The 20052-nt window shown below is 36.3% G+C and overlaps 1 protein-coding gene across 3 annotated transcripts in view; it reads left to right on the forward strand.

The window, feature by feature from the left end:
- Positions 1-20052, forward strand: part of BEND6 (BEN domain containing 6) — a 54378-nt gene that overhangs the window by 17956 nt on the left and 16370 nt on the right. Inside the window, exons 2-4 of one of the 3 annotated variants that reach the window (XM_077769076.1) lie at positions 4422-4641; positions 9272-9307; positions 11133-11310. In XM_077769076.1, the coding sequence (XP_077625202.1) occupies positions 4522-4641; positions 9272-9307; positions 11133-11310 (334 nt within the window). In that variant the 5' untranslated portion in view covers positions 4422-4521. The remainder of the gene's footprint in view (positions 1-4421; positions 4642-9271; positions 9308-11132; positions 11311-20052) is intronic. The other 2 variants (XM_077769077.1, XM_077769078.1) reach the window with 2 other exon arrangements.

Consider the following 20052-nt stretch of genomic DNA (forward strand, 5'->3'; position numbering starts at 1 on the left):
CTGACCTGATGCTCAGACCCATGAAACCATGAGATCATGACCTGAGCTGAAACCAAGAATCACATGCTTAACTGACTGATTCCTATCGCTTTGTAGTAAGATTTACAATGGGAAAGTGAGAGTATCCCAAGTTTCTTCTTTTTCAAGATTGTTTTGGCCATTCCCAATCTCTTGCATTTTCATACAAATTTTAAGATCACTTTGCAATTTCTCAGGAGCACATGTACCCCAATGTTCATAGCAGCACTCTCCACAATAGCTAAAACATGGAAAGAGCCTAAGTGTCCATCAACGGACGAATGGATCAAGAAGATGTGGTTTATCTATACCATGGAATACTACATGACAATGAGAAACAATGAAATCTGGCCATGTGTAGCAACATGGATGGACCTTGAGGGTGTTATGCTGAGTGAAATAAGTCAGGCAGAGAAGGACAAATATCATATGTTTGCATGTATAGGAGGATTAGGAGGAACTTAACTGAGGAACAAGGGGGAGAAGAAGGGGGGAAATGGTGAGGGAAAGAGAGAGAGGCAAACCATGAGAGACTCTTGAATGCTGACAAAAACTGAGACCTGATGGATGTAAGGGGAAGAGGGGGATGGACATGGAGGAGGGCACCTGTGGGGATGAGCACTGGGTGTTATGTGGAAACTAATTTGACAATAAACTATTTGTAAAAAATAAAATAAAATAAAATAAAATAAAATAGAACTACCCTATAACCCGGCAATTGTATTACTAAGGATACAAAAATACTGATTCAAAGGATACATGCACATTATATATATTTATGTGTGTGTGCTTGCAAAAAAAAAAATTACTTTGCAATTTCTGAAAATATTATTATCATTATTGAACCAATAGTGTCAATGGTGAATTTCATTCTTATAGACTTGACCATCATCAGTTCCGTGAATTTTTTCAGAAATAGAAGTTGAATATTCTAACTTGCCCTGCTGTACAGGCATTTAGGCAACCTTAGCAGTGGTGAAGTTTCACTGCAAATGTTTGAGCTCAGGGCCAAGACTGAAATTTTTGAGTGAGAACTGCCCTAAACCACTCCTATGGAAGGCTGAATGGCTTTTGGAATACTGAATGGCTAATGAAAATTAGCTTTTCTGCAGACTTGATAATTATCTCCTAATGAATTTGTTAGCAAACTACAAGATAAAATTGCAAGACAATACATGTACTTATATGCAAAAATTACACTCAGGTTAAGTCATTTCGATAACAACTAATATGTCAATTATAAGTAATGTCTTGGGCTGTCCTATACATTTCCTCTGCTGCCATAAGTTAAAACAAGAATTGAGATGTTCATCCCCATTCAGATTTGCACCAAATGTATTTTTTGAAATTCAAACTACAGTTCCAGTATTTTGTTTCAGACCTCAATGAATGCAAAGAAAATGCAAAGAAATGCAAAAACCTATTTCGAAATACATTTAACCCTGCAACGAGGAGCTTCCACCTAACCATTAATTGGAAGTAATTAATTGTTGCAATGGAGTGGCATACTAAAAGCTAATATTAAAAGAATTTAATAGAATTCTATAAAATTCAACTAGGAGATTAATGTCCTCAATTAAAATTATTAGCTTATATTGGGAGGTATGAACTTTCTTGGTGATGATTGTGTTGCAGGATTTTTTTTTACCTCAATGCCCAGGATTCATTGTCTCACCACTTTGAAGAATGAAGAAGCAGACACAAAATAAAATGAGCAGCAGGCAAAAGTTCATGAGAGTATAAAAGTAGAAAGTAAGAATAGTATGAAAGCTCTCTTTGCAGAAAGGGGACATTCGAAAGTGAATGCCCGCCTACTATAGGCAAGGGACTTTGTTTTATAAGGTTTTAATCATCTCCCCATCCCCTTCCCCCTTGTTCCTTTTCAGATTCTACCTGTAATGGCTTGATAACTCTAGGTGTTTGTTCATTCCTGATTGGCTCCATTTCATTGTGTGAGTCAGACTATGGTCATACTGTCCCACATATAACATAAGTTTCGTGGCTTACTCGTTTTAGTTAGGTATTTTGTATTAGGTATTTTGTTTATTTATTTTTGAGAGAGAGAGGAGGTGCTTGAGTGAGCAAGCAGGTGAGGGACAGAAACAGAGACAGAGGGAGATAGAATTTCAAGCAGGCTCTACACTGTCAGAGCAGAGCTTGATGTGGGGCTTGAACCCATGAACTGTGAGATCATGACCTGAGCCAAAATCAAGAGTTGGATGCTTCACTGACTGAGACACCCAAGTGCCCATTAGTTAGGAATTTAGATTGTCAAATTCCTGAGGGGAACCTGAGGGGGATGTAGGTGGTGTCTGTTACATTCTTAAGAGGAAGTTACAACTGAGGGAGTTTGTTTGGGGTCAGACATTCCCAGAAGAAATGTTTTAAAATGCGTTTTTCCCCACTCAGGGACCTCAGATCCTAACTTTTCCCTCTCTGCTTACTGAATCCTATCTTTCCCTATCATAATTGTACAATGTTGTGAATGTACTAAAAAACAAGTAAACATACACTTGAAATTATTCAAATGGTGAATTTTATCTCAATTAGGAAGATTATAAACTCATGGATTATTATCTATGATAGTAACTATTTGTATAAAAGACGTTTTCAAATCTGGAATATATAAAGTCTCATTGCAGGTCAGCATTAACAAATGAACACCTGCAAATTATTTTGATGATAGGGAAAACTTTGAATTCCAATTAAAAAAGATCATAGTTTTTAAAATTCTATTCTCATTGGTAGAATTGTCTTACAAAAAGTTGTACTCAATTATTATTAGTATATTTTCAATTTTATGAATAACAATTTTGTGGAAATTTATTTTCTCTTTCTCTTTCTCTTTTTGTATATAAGAACTACAATAATATCCTCAATTTTCCCTTTTGGCCTACAAAGCCTAAAATGTTTACTATGTGACCCTTTAACAGAAAATGTTTGCCAACCTTACTGTTAGTAAATGGATTAATGATATTTGCTAGCAGTGGCATTTTTATTTAAATATTTATTTATTTTATCTATGGCTTTTAATTGTATATCCTTGATTTAGGATTGCTTAGGGCAAACATACCTAGAATCTACAGATTTATAACTTCCTAGAAAAGGTCATGCAAGCTAAAAAACCCTGAGGTATAAAATAGAGATGTGTCACAACTTAAACACTCCCCACTGTGTGAGGGGACCCTCAAACCTCATTCAGAGGCCTTACTTCTTCTAGACCACAGAGTACCTATATGATCCAAGAAGAGAGGACCTACAAAGACAACAAAATGCCCTACACCTCCCCCTACTTGATCTGTGCCTCTTGATGGCTTGTATCATTGAAATGATTAATAAAGCTTGATGCTAAATAAGATCTCTGATATTTGTGAGTCAGATAGACAGCCCAGTCCCATGTGTGAGCTCAAATACTCTTCATGTATTTGAAAACCCAAAATAAGTTTTCAAAGAATCCCAACAAGCAATTTTGGCAAGACCATCTGAGATATTATTTCATGTTTGGAGTAGAGAATCATGAATTTTCTTAAAGTAGGTAAAAGTACCATATTTGTTATGAAAATTATTTAGTGTGATTTGGTAAGGAGCATATATTACCTTCTGCTCAACAGTCTATATATTTCTTGAAGTCTCTCTGAGCTCACTCCTTTCTGTAGTTAAAGTTCTATTATTTATAATTAAATATCTTTTCATAGAAACAAACTAATATATGCAAGTAATAAGGATGCTAAGACCAAATGTACTATATCATCTGTGTATAGCAAAAATTGAAGTTGAACATTTCAACCCTGTTCTACCTAAGAATTATCATCTGCCTCACCAGGTTTTGAAAAATAATTATCCCTTAAAAATTTTTTTGAAATGTATTTTTGCCTTTGAGATATATTTTTCCTCCATTCTTTATGGTATAGTTCTTAAAGTTACACCAAGGAAAATCTTCCACCTCAAAACTCTAGATTTTCAGAAAAAAAAAAAAAAAACAAATCTTTAAGCAATTCTTATTGATTTCCTTTGGATATTTTAATCCTGATGAGATCTATTATTATTAATGCCTTTTACAATTTTGTCCTGTGAAATACTGTTTGCATAAATTCATAATGTTTCTACATTGGTTTTTAGACTCCTCACAAATGACTGACAAGAAAAACTTGGAAAAATGGAAAACTTTTTACTCTATTTCATTTTATAAGTGACAACTCACTGTATATCACTCACATCATGGAAACATGACATACTCGAGATGATGAAATTGGAAGACTGAATCAAACAAAAATGTGTACTAAATTGGTCAGTGGAAAAAAAATAAGAAGCACTTACTAAAAGCACTACTTGAGTGGCCAGTGCCATTATGAAACCTATAGTTGTAAATACATTATGTATCCTTTTTTGTTTTTGTTTTTAAGGAAAAACATTAATGTTGGGGCTACGTCCAGAATAGCATCATCTACATGGGCATTCCCTCTTCCTACAATTTCAGAAAATATTTGATAACTACTTGAGAAAATGCAGAAGATCTTGCAAACAGATGACATTACCAATACCCAAGCTCTTAGAAAAGGAAAGAGGAAAAGAACAGAGACAATGGACTCAGAGAATGCAAATAGTGACATGGATAAAGGACAGGTTGGTGTTTTATTACCTTGATGTCATTTTTGTATCTAGCTTCAGCATAATGCCATAATTCTTTTCATAATTTATTACTTTATTACTTTCCCCTCTTCTATTAACTTAAGCTTCCCTTTAATTCTTTATTCAACTAAGGGAATAAAATTCCATGTTCTCATTGTTATGTTGAACAAGTTGAGTTGAGTGAGAAATTTACTCAAAAGTCATTTTACCTGCTTCTATATAATTGTGACCAATTATGCAATTGTTCAAACTTTCCCTAATATTCTGGGAAATGAAAAAGCAGCAAACTGTCAGAAACTATTTCTTCTCTCAAAAAGTACTGAGGAAATTGAAATATCTCTTCTTTAAGATTTACTGTTTCTTTTCTTTTATAACTCCAATTCATGGCCCATATTCATCACTGGTTTGGTCTAGAATCCTTTGTTATTTTTATTTGTTTATTCCTTTTTGATTGGAATTCCCCACTCCCATGATCCTCTTATGCTTTGGACAATCCATCAATGTGTTTATTCTGAATCCTTTTATTTGTGTGTCTTTGCAATATATGTATATGTGTGTGTGTGTATATAAATATACATATATATACATACATATGAATATATTTGTGTATGTCTTTGTAATACATGTAGTGTTTTTGTGCATGTATTCTTATATAATTTTTTAAATACATACTATACATTCTCATAATTTAAAATATTTTTTAGTTCTCCAGGGATTGTGTCTAGAGGCATTCAGGATGGTCCAACATTTGACACACTGTCATAGGCATACAACACAGTCTCTAGCAAAACTAGGCTCTTCCAAAATCCTGGTAATAGAATTGTTTACCTTTATACTAAGGAAGTTAGTAAATTACCAAAATTTGCCTGTGGAGTACACTCGGTCCATCTTTAAGGAGTTTGTGCTGTGAGACTTAAAGTTCTTATGAGGTTCTCTAAAAAGAAAAAAACGTCAACAAGGCCCGTGGTGGTTCCACGTGGTGTGCTAAATGTGTGCTTGATAGGATCAAGTATGTTTTCTTTATTGAGGAGCTGAAAATCGTTGTAAAAGTGTTGAGGGCACAAGAAGAGTCAGAAAGCAAAATAAAAAATAAAGCTTTTCTGATTTAAAAATATACATCAAAAGGCTTAAGCATATATTATATATAAACATACATACACATATTTATGTGTGTATATATATATACACATATATGTGTGTAAAAACATATATATGTATATTATTTTTAATGTGAACTGTGAAAAGTCTCCCTCATATCCCTGTCTCCCATTCACCCTGTTCCCACCTCCCACCCACCCACTATAGGTAAACCAGATTTATTACTTTCTTCTTTATTCTTCCAGTGTTTCCTGTTCAAATAAAGCAAATATAAACATAGATATTTTTATCCCCTCTTTTGTGCAAAAAAGTAACTTACCAGACATGCTGCTTTGTACTTTGATTTTTTACTTAATGTTTTTCTTTTTTTTAAGTTTATTTATTTATTTATTTTAATGTTTTTAATGTTTATTTATTTTTGAGAGAGACAGAGTGTGAGTGACAGAGGGGCAGAGAGAGAAGGAGACACAGAATCCGAAGCAGGATCCAGGCTCTGAGCTGTCAGCCCGGAGCCCAACATGGGACTCAAACCCATGAACCATGAGATCATGACCTGAGCTGAAGTCAGACACTTAACATACTGAGCCACCCAGGCTCCTCTATTTATTAATTTTGACAGAGAGAAAGAAAGTGAGTAGAGGAGGGACAGAAAGAGAAGGAGAGAGAGAGAATCCCAACCAGACTCCACCCTGTCAGCACAGAGCCCATGCCATGTGGAGCTTGAACTCATGACGTGTGAGATCATGACCTGAGACAAAAGGTAGAGTTGGACACTTAACTGACTGAGCCACCTAGGCACCCCTTTATTTAATGTTTTTTGAAGATCTTTTCACTAGTATATAAAGAACTTTCTTTCTTTAAAAAATGTTTATTTATTTTTGGGAAGGGGGAGGGGCAGAGAGAGGGAGACAGAGGATCCAAAGCACACAGTCTGATGCAGGGCTGAAACTTATGAACTATAAGATCATGACCTGAGCTGAAGTCAGATGCATTTTCTTTTTATTTTATTGAGACTAGTTTTGTGGCCTAATATGTGTCTATTCTGGAGAATATTCCATGTGCACTTGAAAAGGATATAGATACTGCTGTTTTAGGATAGAATGTTCTGATTATGTCTGTTAAATCTATCTAGTCCACTGTGTCATTCAAAGCCACTGTTTCTTTGTTGATTTTCTGTTTGGATGATCTATCAATTATGTAAGTGGGGTGATACATTAGTTACAATAGCAGTCCCCTACTATTATTCTATTACTATTGATTATTTCCTTTATGTTTACTATTAACTGTTTTATGTATTTGGATGTTCTGATCTTGGGTACATAAATATTTACAATTGTTGTATCCTCTTGTTGAATTGTCCCCATTATTATTATATAGTGTCCTTCTTTGTCTTGTGTTACAGTTTTTGTTTTAAAAATCTATTTTGGGGGCACCTGGGTGGCTCAGTGGGTTGAGTGTCCAACTTTGGCTCAGGTCATGATCTCATGGTTCATGGGTTCGAGCCCCACGTAGGGCTCTGTGCTGACAGCTAGCTCAGAGCCTGGAGCGTGCTTCAGATTTTGTGTGTCTCTCTCTGACCCTCCCCTCCTCATGCTTTCTCTCTCTCTCTCTCTCTCAGAAATAAATAAAACATTAAAAAAAATTAAATCTATTTTGTCCTATATAAGTATTGCTACCCTGGTTTTCTTTTGACATCCATTTGCAAAATAAACATTTCTCCATCCCCTCACTTTCTTTTTTTTGTTGTTGTTTTATAAGAGTAAGAGAGCACAAGTGACAGAGGGGCAGAGAAAGAGAGAGGAGAGAGAGAGAAGTGGGTCTCACCCAAAGCGAGGCTCATGTTCACCTGAAGCAGTTTGAGCTCACCTGATGTGGGGTTCAAGCTCACTTGAAGCAGAGCTGGAGCTCACCCGATATGGGACTCAAACTCAGCAACCATGAAATCATGACCTAAGCCAGAGTCAGATGCTTAAATAACTGAGTCACCCAGGTGCCCTCCATCTCACTTTCAATCTGCAGGTGTATTTTTGTCTGAAGTGAGTCTTTTCTTTTGTTTTGTTTTTTAAAATTCTCATTTATTTATTTTGAGAGAGAGAGAGCACGAGCAAGATAGGGGCAGAGCGAAGTAGGGGCAGAGAAAGAAGGAAAGAGAGAATCCCCTAGCAGGCTTCAAGCCTAGCAATGAGGAGCCCAACATGGGCCTCAACCCCATGACCACAAGATCATGACCTGAGCCAATATCAAGAACAAGATGTTTAACCAACTGAGCTACCCCCAAGCACCCCTGAAATGAGTCTTTTGTAGTTAGAAAGTAGATGGTCTTGTTTTTTTCTCCATTCTGTCACCCTATGTCTTTTGATTGGAATGTTTAGTCCTCTTAAATTCAAAGTAATGATTAATAGATATATATTTATTGTCATTTTTTTTATTCTTTGTGGTTGTTCCTATAGATTTTCTCTGATCTTTTCTTCTCTTGCTCTCTTTCATGGTTTGTTGGCTTTCTTTAGTGATATGCTTGGATTTCTTTCTCTTTAGTCTTTGAATATCTACTGTTTTATTTGTGGTTATCATTAGGTTTTTATATAACACCTGCATAGGGTAGTTATTAGGTTGATGATTGCTTAAGTTTGAAACCATTTTTTATTCCTCTTCCTGCGTTTTAGGTATACAGTGTCATATTCTACATCCTTTTGTTTTATGAATACCTTTGACTGGTTTTTTACAGAAATACTTATTTTTACTGCTCTTGTATATTTTACTTTTCATACTCTCCTTTATGGTCTTTCCTTTACATTCAAAGGGAATATTCCATGAAAGCTGATTTAGTGGTCATGAACTCTTTTTATTTTTTGTCTGAAAAACTTCTTATTTCTCCTATTTTGTATGATAGCATCTCTGGATAGTTTTCTTGGCTGCAGGTTTTTCCTGTTCAGGAGTTTGAATATATCATACCATTTCCTGCTGCCCTGCAAAGTTTCTGCTGAAAAATCTATTGATAGCCTTACGGGTTTCCCTTGTATGTAACCGTCTTTCTTTCTCTTGGTGCTTTAAAATTTTTTTCTTTATCATTACTTTTTGCCATTTTGATTAATATGTGTCTTGTTATAGACCTTCTTGGGTTGAATTTGGGGGTTTGGGGGAATCTCTGTGCCTCCTGGATGTGAATATCAGTTTCCTTCCCCAAAACTTAAGGAAGTTTTCAGCTATTATTTCTTCAAATAAATTTTCTGCCTCCTTTTCTCTCTCTTCTTCTTCTGAGATCTCTATAATGTGAATGGTATTATGTTTGATGAAGTCACTGAATTCTCTAAGGTTATTCTCAATTTGAGCAAAAGGGAGAAAAGAAAATTAGCTTTTCTTAACAAAATTGGCTTTTGCTCAGCTTGGTTACTTTCCATTATTTTGTCTTCCAGGTCATTAATTCATTCCTCTGCTTCATCTAGACTGCTATTTATTCCATCTAATGTATTTTAAATTTCAATTATTTTGGTCTTGATCTGATTGGTTTTTTATCTCTGTGTTAAAGGTCTCACTGATGTCCTGCCCTCTTTTCTCAAGTCCTGTGAGTATCTTTATGATCATTACTTTATTATTTTATCTATCTATCTATCTATTTTTAGAGAGATTGAGAGAGCATGAGTTGGGGAAAGGGATCGAGGGAGAAAGATAGAGAATCCCAAGCAGACTCCATGTGGAATGCAGAGTCTGACACAGGGCTTGATCCTAAAACCCTGGAATCATAACCTGAGTTGAAATCAAAAGTAAGATGCTCAGCCGCCTGAGCCACCCAGATACCCCTGATCATTACTTTAAAATGTCTATCAGGAATATTACTTATATCCATTTTGATTAGGTCTCTTGCTAGGATTTGTTCCTTTTCTTTCATTTGGGACATGTTCTTGAATTGCCTCATTTTGTTTAACTCTCTGTGTCTGTTTCTCTGTGTTAGGAAACCCAGCTACTTCTCTTGCTATTAGAAATAATAACCTTACAAAGAAGATGTCCTCTATTGCGCTGTAGTGCAGTGTTCCCTATTCCTCAGGGCCTAACACTTCAGGGAGTGTCTCCTATGTGTATTGCATGTGCTCTGCTGTTGAATCTTGGCCTCTTCTTCCTTCAGTCCAGTTGTCTGCAAAGGCCTACTGTTGGCATTGTATGTTCCCAAGCAGGGGTGGGGCCCACTGCCACCTTCTATAAGGTTCTGGCATTGTATGGTCTCTGTGTTTACACACTGAACTATTTCTGTTTCACCAGTTTCCTCAGCACTTACCCGTTTCCTGACAAGGACATGGGGACCATTTGGATTCTCTAGCTGCTTTGTAAGAACTCTGGAGAGTCTGGCTGCTCTCTCTGGTCCAGGTGTCTAGATACTAATCTTGGCCATTTCAGATTTATGACCCTGAGAGGCACCATGTTGATCTGATGTTAACACTGGAAAGGATGCCTCTTTGGGGAGTTTTTAATTCGCTGAAAAGGAAGGAGCCAACCCTGTTGCTCTAAGATTGCCCCTCATTTATCTGGATGTTTCTATCATATACCCTTACCCCTGTGATCCATCTCCCTTCCCTTAAAATAGTGGGGTCAGGAAGAGCAAAGACACTTGAATCTGAATTCCTGCCATTCCAGCTCCTTATTCCCCAGGCTCTTCCTGGCACCAGAATGTCTCTTCCCTTCTTGTACAACAAAAACTTTCTTTATGTCACACCTTTATCTCTTCTATTCTAAAGTTTATTTTTAAAAACTTTATACTCCAGGCTTTTAGGTTTGGATCTTTATAAATTCATTACCAAGGCAAACTTGGTAATTTGAAGAAATCCTTTTCTGTCTCAACACAGCCTGTGTTTTGCAACTCAAATATGTATGTTTTCAGAGTATTATCTTGCTATTGACCTTAAAAATTATTTTTAAAACTAAAAGGAAAGCATGAATGTTTTGTTCTAGGTAAATCTTCTCTCTCTTTTCTCTGATACAATAAACCCCCAAATTTATAACAGTCTCAACAGAGAGGCTGTGAGTGAAGAGTTAGGGGGGAAATGGAGAGTGGGGATGAGTTACAAAGGTTTGAGCGGCAATCTGGTTGATCTTTCTCTGTTATACTATTTTTCTACTTTATATTCTTCACTGAAGTTATACAGAATCATGATGTCTGCTGTGTGAGAGATGTGTGCATGAAACTTTGATGTCTTCCCTTTTTCTGAGCTCCCCTAGAGAGGGGAAGACAAAACTGAGGCAAGTTCAGTAGGTAGGACAACTCCTTATCTGTAGAAGGAAATGCCCAGGAGATGAAGGATTTGTAGTCTGATTAGGTCCCTTCAGCACACATATAATGGGATAAACCATTAAAGTCACTTTGAAGCTTTTTTTGTTGTGCCTGCCTTGTATTTTAGAGAGACCCATATTCAGGAAATGCCTTTCTGCCTGGTGAGAGCTCCAGTGAGGATGAAGAGCCTTTAGCAGAATTGTCAAAAGAGGAATTGTGCACGAAAATAAAAAGCCTGAAACAAAAACTAACAAACACCAGGAAAGAAAACAGCCGACTTCGACAGTCTTTGGTCATGCTTCAAGGTAAACTTTGAGAAAATTGACATTTTTAGATGAAAGAGAAAATATATGATGAGTGAAAATTATTGCAAATCAGCTGTCAAGAATAAAAAAGAAAATCATTACCTTAGGAGAAAAAAAATCAAACATCACATTTTTTTAAAATCTATGATTTTCTAAGTACTCTATTGAAGCCTTTTGTTTATAGCTTAGAAAATTTTAGATTATTCCTACAAAATGCCAAATATTGTATTCATTTAATAACATTCAGTGGATACTTATTGATCATTTAATAGAAGCTACTCACTGTGGTAGGCCTCAGAAAGAAAAGATTACTAAGACAGAACAATTATGGTAAGGTGTTCATGATGTATTGATCTCATTCCCCTCTGCTAGGGAAAGTACTAGAAAATGAGGCCTGTTGTGATCCATTACATAATTACTGGAATTAAAGATCCCATATATTAAATTGTAGTTTTGGAGTTGGGAAAAGTGGTTTGAGAAAATAATCACATTCCACTGAAGACTGATAAAGGAGAAAGATCCGTCTTTGCAAATGAAAAATCACTTGGTAGAATGCCTTCTGTATGATTCTATATTGTATTTAAGTATTTATTTTTCAAAAATTATGTTTTCCATTTGCAGTTAAGCACCATGCACTATTTTGTGGTGCTAAATATTTGGCAAGCATATGCTATGCTGGGCAGCATCTTGTTGCAAAACCGTAAATACACAGAACATTTTGAAAATAAATCCCTCTGGCTTCTGTGTACAAAATAAGTGCAAATAACACAAGAAAGAAAGTGAGGAAGGACCACTCTCTGACAGTATTGCAGTCATCCAGACTAACATGATGGCAGCCTAGCCAGGGTGATGGCATGGAAGTAAAGAGGATAGTTCCACATATGTTTGGAGTCAGTAATGATCAGAGACAGATAGAACATGGTGATGAGCTAAATTGACAGAATAATGGCTCACATGCTTTCCTAAGTATATTTATTAAATTGAAAACTTCATAGATTTATGTAGAAACAGCTACAGCTTAAATATGTTTGTTGCATTACCAAGCCATTATCTCTTTATTTTTTTCAACTTTAAATATTGAATTTTTGTAAACGATTGTTTTCTCTGGTGAGGTTTATGCGAATTTCAAAGAATAGATAATTCTCATTTTTATTTAATCTGTTACAGAACTTAGAGTGTGATGAAAAGCTAGTTTACAAAGATAGCATAAATTGCTGGTTCAAAGTATTGATTTTTGAGTTACAGGCCTTAGTTTGAATCCCAACTCTGCTTATTAGCTATACAACTTTGGCCATGTCACTTTCCTGGGCCCCCAGCTTCAATCTTCTCCTCTACAAAATGGGGATGAGGGCAATCTATCATGTCCTTAGTGTCATGAAGATTAAAAGAGATCATTGGAAGAAATGCTTTCCCCAGAGCACATGATAGGTGGTCAGTGATGGCACTTATTATTATTATTGTCTCTGTTTTGTCAACACGAGAACTTGACACATGAAAACCACATTAGACCAATCTTTGTCATACATTTAGATGCGAAAATTCTAAATGAAAGAGTAGCAAATGAGTGCCAATAGTATATGAAAAGAATCACTATGACCAGTTTCTTCTCTCTCCCACACTTCCAAATGCCATTTCATTTTCTTTTTTCTCTGCCAACTTCTTCAATATCCTCACTTTCAGGTGATGATTTTGCTTCCGACTTCACTGAGAAATTGGAGGATATGAAAGAGACTGTCATCTCGCTGCACACATGCTTTATTTATTTTTTTATATTTTAAGTAAACATCTCTGCCCAGCTTGGAGCTTGAACACGTGACCTCAAGATCAAGAGTTGCATGCTCTACCAACTGAGCCAGCCAGGTGCCCTATCCCTGCACCCGTGCTTTATGCTTCACTCTCTCCTGCTGCTCATGATGACATATCCCTTGTCTAGCCAAAGGCAGTATCTATGCCTCAGATACCATCTTCTTTTATCTAACTAAGGAGAGAGCTCCAGAGTTTCTCCCTGCTCTCTGCTACAAGATAAGATTTTCTTTCTCTAGTGAATCTTTCCCATTAACATCAGACATACTATTATTTCTTCCATTTAAAACAAAACAAAACCCCTTTCAGGCCTTTTGCTTCTCCTACCCTCCACCCAATTTCTCTCCTTCCCTTTAGAGGAAGAACTCCCTAAATGACTCGACACTGCACACTCTGTTCAGTCTTTCCCCTTTTATTCTCTCTCGATCCACTTCAACTAGTTCCTTATATTCTATTGTAATTTCTTTTCTCTTGATCAGTAATAACCTCCATATATAAGTTTGCTAGTAACAAAATACCACGAACTGGATAGCTTAAACAAAATAAATGTGTTGTCTCCCACTTCTGGAGGCTAGGATTCCAAAATCAAGGTGTCAACTGGGCCACACTCCCAATAAAAGTGCCAGGTAAGTTCTCTCCCACAGTATCTGGTTGTTCCTTGGGTTGAGGCCACATAATTCCAGTCCTCACATGGTGTTCTTCCTGGAAGCTTCTCTCTCACCATGTTTAAACTTCCCCTTTCTTATGAGGACACCAATCGTACTGGATCAGAGCCCATTTAACTTGATTACATCTGTAAGGACCCTACTTCCAAAGAAGTTCACATTCTGAGGTACTAGGGCTTAGGACTCCAAAGTTTATTTTTTGAGGGGACACAATTCAACCCATAACATTACATATTGCTAACCTCAAAAGCCATTTCTCAATGATCATATAATTGCCCTGGGAGAGCAGACTGCAAAGTGGTTATTTATCTTTTGCTCAGTAATGCTCTTTAAAACTTTTTGAACCAATAATCAGGGCTATTTTCAACTTATAAAGGCTACTAACTAAGAAAATCAGCAGAATATATATGCCACTTCAGACATTCAGAATAGCAAATGTGTATGTGCTATATGTATACATGTTAAGCATCAGAAACTTATCTTGTGGACCACAACTGTCCAACATCATAAGATAAAAAAGGAAGGAGCACCTAGGTGGCTCAATTGGTTAAGTACTTGACTCTTGATTTTCTCTCAGATCATTTGTTTTGTGGGACTGAGTGCCGCATTGGGTACTGCATTGACAGAGCTGAGCCTACTTGGGATTCTCTCTCTGCCTCTTTCTCTGCCCCATTCTTTCTCAAAATAAATAAATAAACATTAAAAAAAAGAAGATATAAAAGGAAAAAAGGTGATATATCTATTGTACAGAAGGTATCCATCTATTTTGTCTTTATTTTTAGAAAATGAAGATGTATCATAAAAAGGAAACCATTGACTGAAAACTCAAGTCTCATAACTAATGAGACTACAGTAAAGAATAAAAAAATTAGTTAAGTTTTGTCCAGATTTCTTTTTTTGTTTGTTTGGTTGGTTTTTCTTTGTATTGTTGATTTTTATTTACTGTTTAGAGCTTTTGCTCCCTTATGTCCAGATTTCTTTAAGTATGACATAAAACTTAACTGAAATATATGACTCTCCCTTCTTTCTTGAAATCCTACTAAAAATAATATATGGAAACCAACTTGACAATAAACTATTTAAAAAAAAGGAATCCTACTAAAAATAAACTTAAAATGCATAAAAGGAAGTAATGAGAAAACCTGAAAGAAGACCACAGCAGATAAAAGATGCCAATAAAATTTTAGAAGATGAAAAGCAAATGGCTGAGTAGTGATTGACTAACTCTGTAGAAATCTGAAAACTCAGTGTCTGTGATGGGGGTTAGGAGGGAATAGAGGTAGAGAAATTAAAAAGAAATAAGTCAAATCACACCATAGACCTATAAATGGTTTAGGGATTGTCCCTGTGAAAGGGATTATGATAGTGCTGGTAGAGTGAAAAGACCTACATGAAGGGGTCATTGAAAGGAAGAGTCACCGAAAGACCTACACAAAGACCTTTTGGGACCACAAAGTCACCACGTTGTTGCTGTCTGCAGCTACCACTCTTCACCATAGCAAAAGATAAAGGTTTTCTCTCAGGAGTGGTTGAACCAAAACTATGAACTCAGGGACATTGGGCACACCTGAGGGAAGGTGATTATTTGAGGAAATCTTCTAACATGGAACACAGATCAAAACAAACAAAGAGAAAAATAAGGTCAAAAGAAACAGACCATCAGGGAGCAGGAGAAATCTACATGATATAAGAAGAGGGTAAATTAAGAAGAAATGTATCCAAAGATCAAGAGGAGAAATCTAGAAATTCAATAAAATGTCTAGAAGTTAAAATTTTAAAAAAATCTTGTAGATACTAGAGTAAGAAAACCAAGAAAAGGAAAATAGAAAATAATTGGGAAAAATAAAGAATTAGTCTTGGAAGTTGAATGTTCAAAGACAAGAAGTTCTTTTTTTTAAATTTTATTTATTTTTGAGAGAGAGAGAGAGACAGAGCAAGAGCAGGGGAGGGACAGAAAGAGAGGGAAACACAGAATCTGAAGCAGGCTCCAGACTCTGGGCTATCAGCTTAAGGGGCTCCAACCCACAAACCATGAGATCATGACCTGAGTTCAATTCGGAGGCTTAACTAACTGAGTCACCAAGGTGCCCCTTAAAGTTTTTAATGTTTATTTTTGAAAGAGCGAGCGAGCAAGAGAGAGAGAGAGAGCAAGCAGGGAAGGGGCAAAGAGAGAGAGACAGGGAGACATAAAATCTGAGGTAAGCTCCAGGCTCCGCAATCTCAGCACAGATCTGGATGCAGGGCTTGAACTCATGAACTGTGTGGTCATAACCTGAGCCAAAGTCAGTTGCATAACACTAAGCCGCCCAGGTGCCCCCAAAGACAAGAAGCTCTAAAAGATAGATGAAAGAAGACGGAGAAGCTAACTGAAGGACACAGATTTTTAGATTAAAAGCTACCACCAAAAGCAGAAAGACTTGACCAAGTCATAACATTGTGAACTTTCAGAACACCAGAAGTAAAGGGAAGACCCAAAAGCTTTCAGACAGAATAAACATGTCCTTTTCACCAACAAAACTTGAAGCTCCAAGATAATTATGCAATGCCTTCCAAATTCTGAAAGGAAATGGTATAAATCTAGACTTTTCTACCCAGTGAAATTATCAACCATGTGTGAGGGTAGAATAATAATACTTTCACACTGCAAAATCTCACTAATGTGCTTCCTATGATTTCTTTTTCAAAAGCTAATGGAGGACGCACTCGTCCCAAATGAGAACATAAATCTAGAAAAATAAAAAGATGATATCCAGAAAATAGGTGGTTCAATTCAGGAGAGACGCAAGTAGGGGCCATAGAATGATAGTGAAAGGAAGCTCCAGGGTGACAAGTATATAGTGGCCTAGAAGCAGCTAACCCAGATTGTGGAGAGATATAGAGGGCTCTAGGAGAGAGAACTCCCAGACAAATATGAAATTGATAGATGACATGATGTATCCAGATATAATGAAAGGAGATTTTACACCTCAGATAGGAAGTTCAGAGATGTATAAGTGAGAGAAATAGTGTAAAATAATAATAGTAATGTTAATAATGTAATTATTAACTCTAGTGAAAATGTTTTAAAGAATAGGAAATGTGAATAATATTTACATCACTATAATAATGTAAAAACAATATTTATTGAACTAACAATTGCATTATCATATTCTGGGATGATAAGAGTGTGTGTATGTTTGCATGTGAGTAGCAGGTGTGTGTGTTTTTGTGTGGCAGTGGGAGGATTTGAAAGACAGCAATGATATCATATTACATAGCTGAAAATCAATAAGTATAGGTGCCTGGCTAGCTCCATCATAGATCAGGTGACTCTTGATCTCGGGGTCATGAGCTCAAGCCCCACATTGTATGTAGGACTTACTGAAAAAAAATCAGTAAATAATTATACAGATCTGAAAAAAAACAATAAATAGTTGTATATGCATATTATTATTTAAGACTATGAAGTAAGTGCCCGAAGAAGCAGGTAAAATGGATTGGAATTGGTGGTCTCTAAGAGTGGTTATCAAGAGTGGTGAGTGACAGGGCAGAGGACTACTGTTATTCATTATAAGCCTTATTTTATTTCAAAACTAGTCAATAACTAGTACGTAATAGGTGCTCAAATCTAGCAGCTATTGTTTTCTTTTAAAAGTCAGTAATTGCCTTATAGATCAGAAATTGCCAGTTACATTCTTAGAAGAAAAAATAATCTAGTCACATTAATTACAAACAACTATAAAATACCTACGAACAACTCTAACAAGCAATTTATATGATCAATGAAGAAAAATCTTAAAACTCACTGGAGGGACTCATGGGTGGCTCAGTCAGTTGAACCTCCAACTCTTGATTTCAGCTTAGGTCATGATCCTAGTGTCATAGGATTGGGTCCCACGTCAGGGCTCTGCATTGGACGTGGAGCCTGCTAAAGACTTTCTCCCTCTCCCTCTGCCCTTCTCCCCAGCTTGTGCTGGCTCTGTCTCTCTCTCTCTCTTTCTCTCAAATAAAAACAAAACAAAAAAACCCTAAACCTCACTGGAGAAATATATAAACCTATATTAATGGAGAGGCTTGTCACATTCATTGATGAAAGGAGAAGATGCCAGTTCATCCCCAAATAACTAATACTTTGAGTGGAATTCCAATAAAAATACTAATGATTTTTTGGGGATTTTTTTGTTTTTGGAAAATTGACAATGATTATTATAAAGTTAACCTAAAAAAATTAAAAGACAAAATCAATTAAGAACATTCTGAAAAAGAATATGAGTGTATAACCTATCAATAAATTTCCAATAATTAAATTGGAAGTGCAAGACCAGTAGATCAATGGAACAGAATGCATATCCCCCAAACAGAACCTTATATGTGATAAAGAACTATTCCTAGAGGCCTTATGGCATAAAGGCAAAGAGTATGGATTTAGAAGGGCCAAACCACCTGGGTTCAAACCCTGGCTCTGCCACATACTAGCTGTGGAACCATATGCAAGTTGTTTAACCATCCTGTGCCTCAGTTTCCTCACCTCAAAACTGGAAATAATAAAAGTACTTAGCTGAGTGACATGTGAAGCATTCAGAACAGAACATGGCCGTGTAAGTATTTGCTCTTCCAGGGCTCACTATCACAAGTCATCAGGGCCAGTTTCATGGATGTGTGACCTGTGCGGTCCGTGACAACCCTACTCTTAGAAAGGCCTCACAAACTGATTAAAAGCTCTGCTGTCACCATATTAAAATTTTTAAGAAGTTTTGAACAAGGAGGGCTGCATTGTCATTTTTACAATGGGCTTGGCAATTTATGTAGCAAGTCCTGCAAGTTAATCAGAAAAAGGATAAATTATTCAACAAATGGCTCTGGGGAACCTGATATTCCAGTGTATGCTGGGGGGAGGGGTGGGCAGTTACAAGTTAGGCTCTCATTTCACACCATGTGGCACACTAAAATGATAGCTATACTGTTTAAATAAAAATCCTATGTTCTGAATTTTGAGTGGGAAGTATTGGCTTAAACACATAATGAAATTTATCTTTAAAAATTAATAATATGTATTTTCTAATACTCTTTGTTCACTGAATAGGCCTAGAAACAAGAACTCAAGAGCAAAGAGCACTTCTAGCACCTGGATAGGGTCTTATAATAATGTTTCCTACTAAAAGGAGCTAGGGTTCCTTGAAAAAAATGGCTGATTCCAGAATGTGCTCAGGAAATGTACAAGATGAGCCTTGTTGGGAGCCTAGAACAGGAAATACAGATGAAAATCTTGTCATACCAGCAAGCAAGGCAGTTAGCAAAGACTATGCGGACATGCCAACCAGAAGAGGTTCCCACTGGCCAAAGACGGGACAATTTGAGTCTCAATAATAATGATAACTGCATCAGGTTATCAAGTATATTTAAATGCATGAGTCCATAATGGTATTCAAAAAAAAAACTTAATGATCATCTGGAAACTGGCAAATACAGATAAAAAATCAAGTATGTACCCTGTCATTATTGTATGAAATGAACCTAAACCTAACCAAATAGTTGATGGGAGGAAGTTTCCCTTTGTACAAGAATTCTAGCCTACAATTGAAGAATTAGAATATCACCATTTTCCAACTCCTTATGATGTAATGAATATAAGTGGTGGTCATCAGTGAAAGCTAATATCCAAAAAAACATTAACAATGCATTCTATCACTACCCGATAGAATTTAAAACACTGCCTAAATCTTATCAAGACTATAGACGGAATTACCAATTTAGAGCAAATACAGGGAACAGAATATGTTAAACACTACTTTGTAGGTACAATCACCAAAATGCCACTGTGTGGGAAACCCTGTGAAACAAACAACCCATTTTCTTCAATTAATAAATTCCAGGGGCTCCTGGGTGGCTCAGTTGGGTAAACAGGTAAACGTGCGACTTCAGCTCAGGTCATGATCTCAGGGTTTGTGGGTTCCAGCTCCCGCCAAGCTCTGTGCTCAGAGCCTGGAGCCTGCTTCAGATTCTGTATGTGTCTCTCTCTCCACCCCTCACCCACTCACGCTCTGTCTCTGTCGCTCAAAATAAATAAATGTTTAAAAATAATAATAATAAAAAAATAAGTAAATAAATAAGTTCCAAAGATAAAACTAGGACATAGAGGGGGAAAAAAAACTACAGTTTATAAAAGGACAGCAACTAATCGTAATATGTGGACCTTATTTGGATCATGATTCAAATGAAAAACAACAGTGATGAGAAAATCAGAGAAATTTGGATATTTACTATGTTTTTCTGCAATATTAAAAATTATCACAAT

This window comes from Crocuta crocuta, unplaced genomic scaffold (genome assembly GCF_008692635.1).
Source record: "Crocuta crocuta isolate KB4526 unplaced genomic scaffold, BGI_CrCroc_1.0 scaffold205, whole genome shotgun sequence".
Lineage (NCBI taxonomy): Eukaryota > Metazoa > Chordata > Mammalia > Carnivora > Hyaenidae > Crocuta > Crocuta crocuta.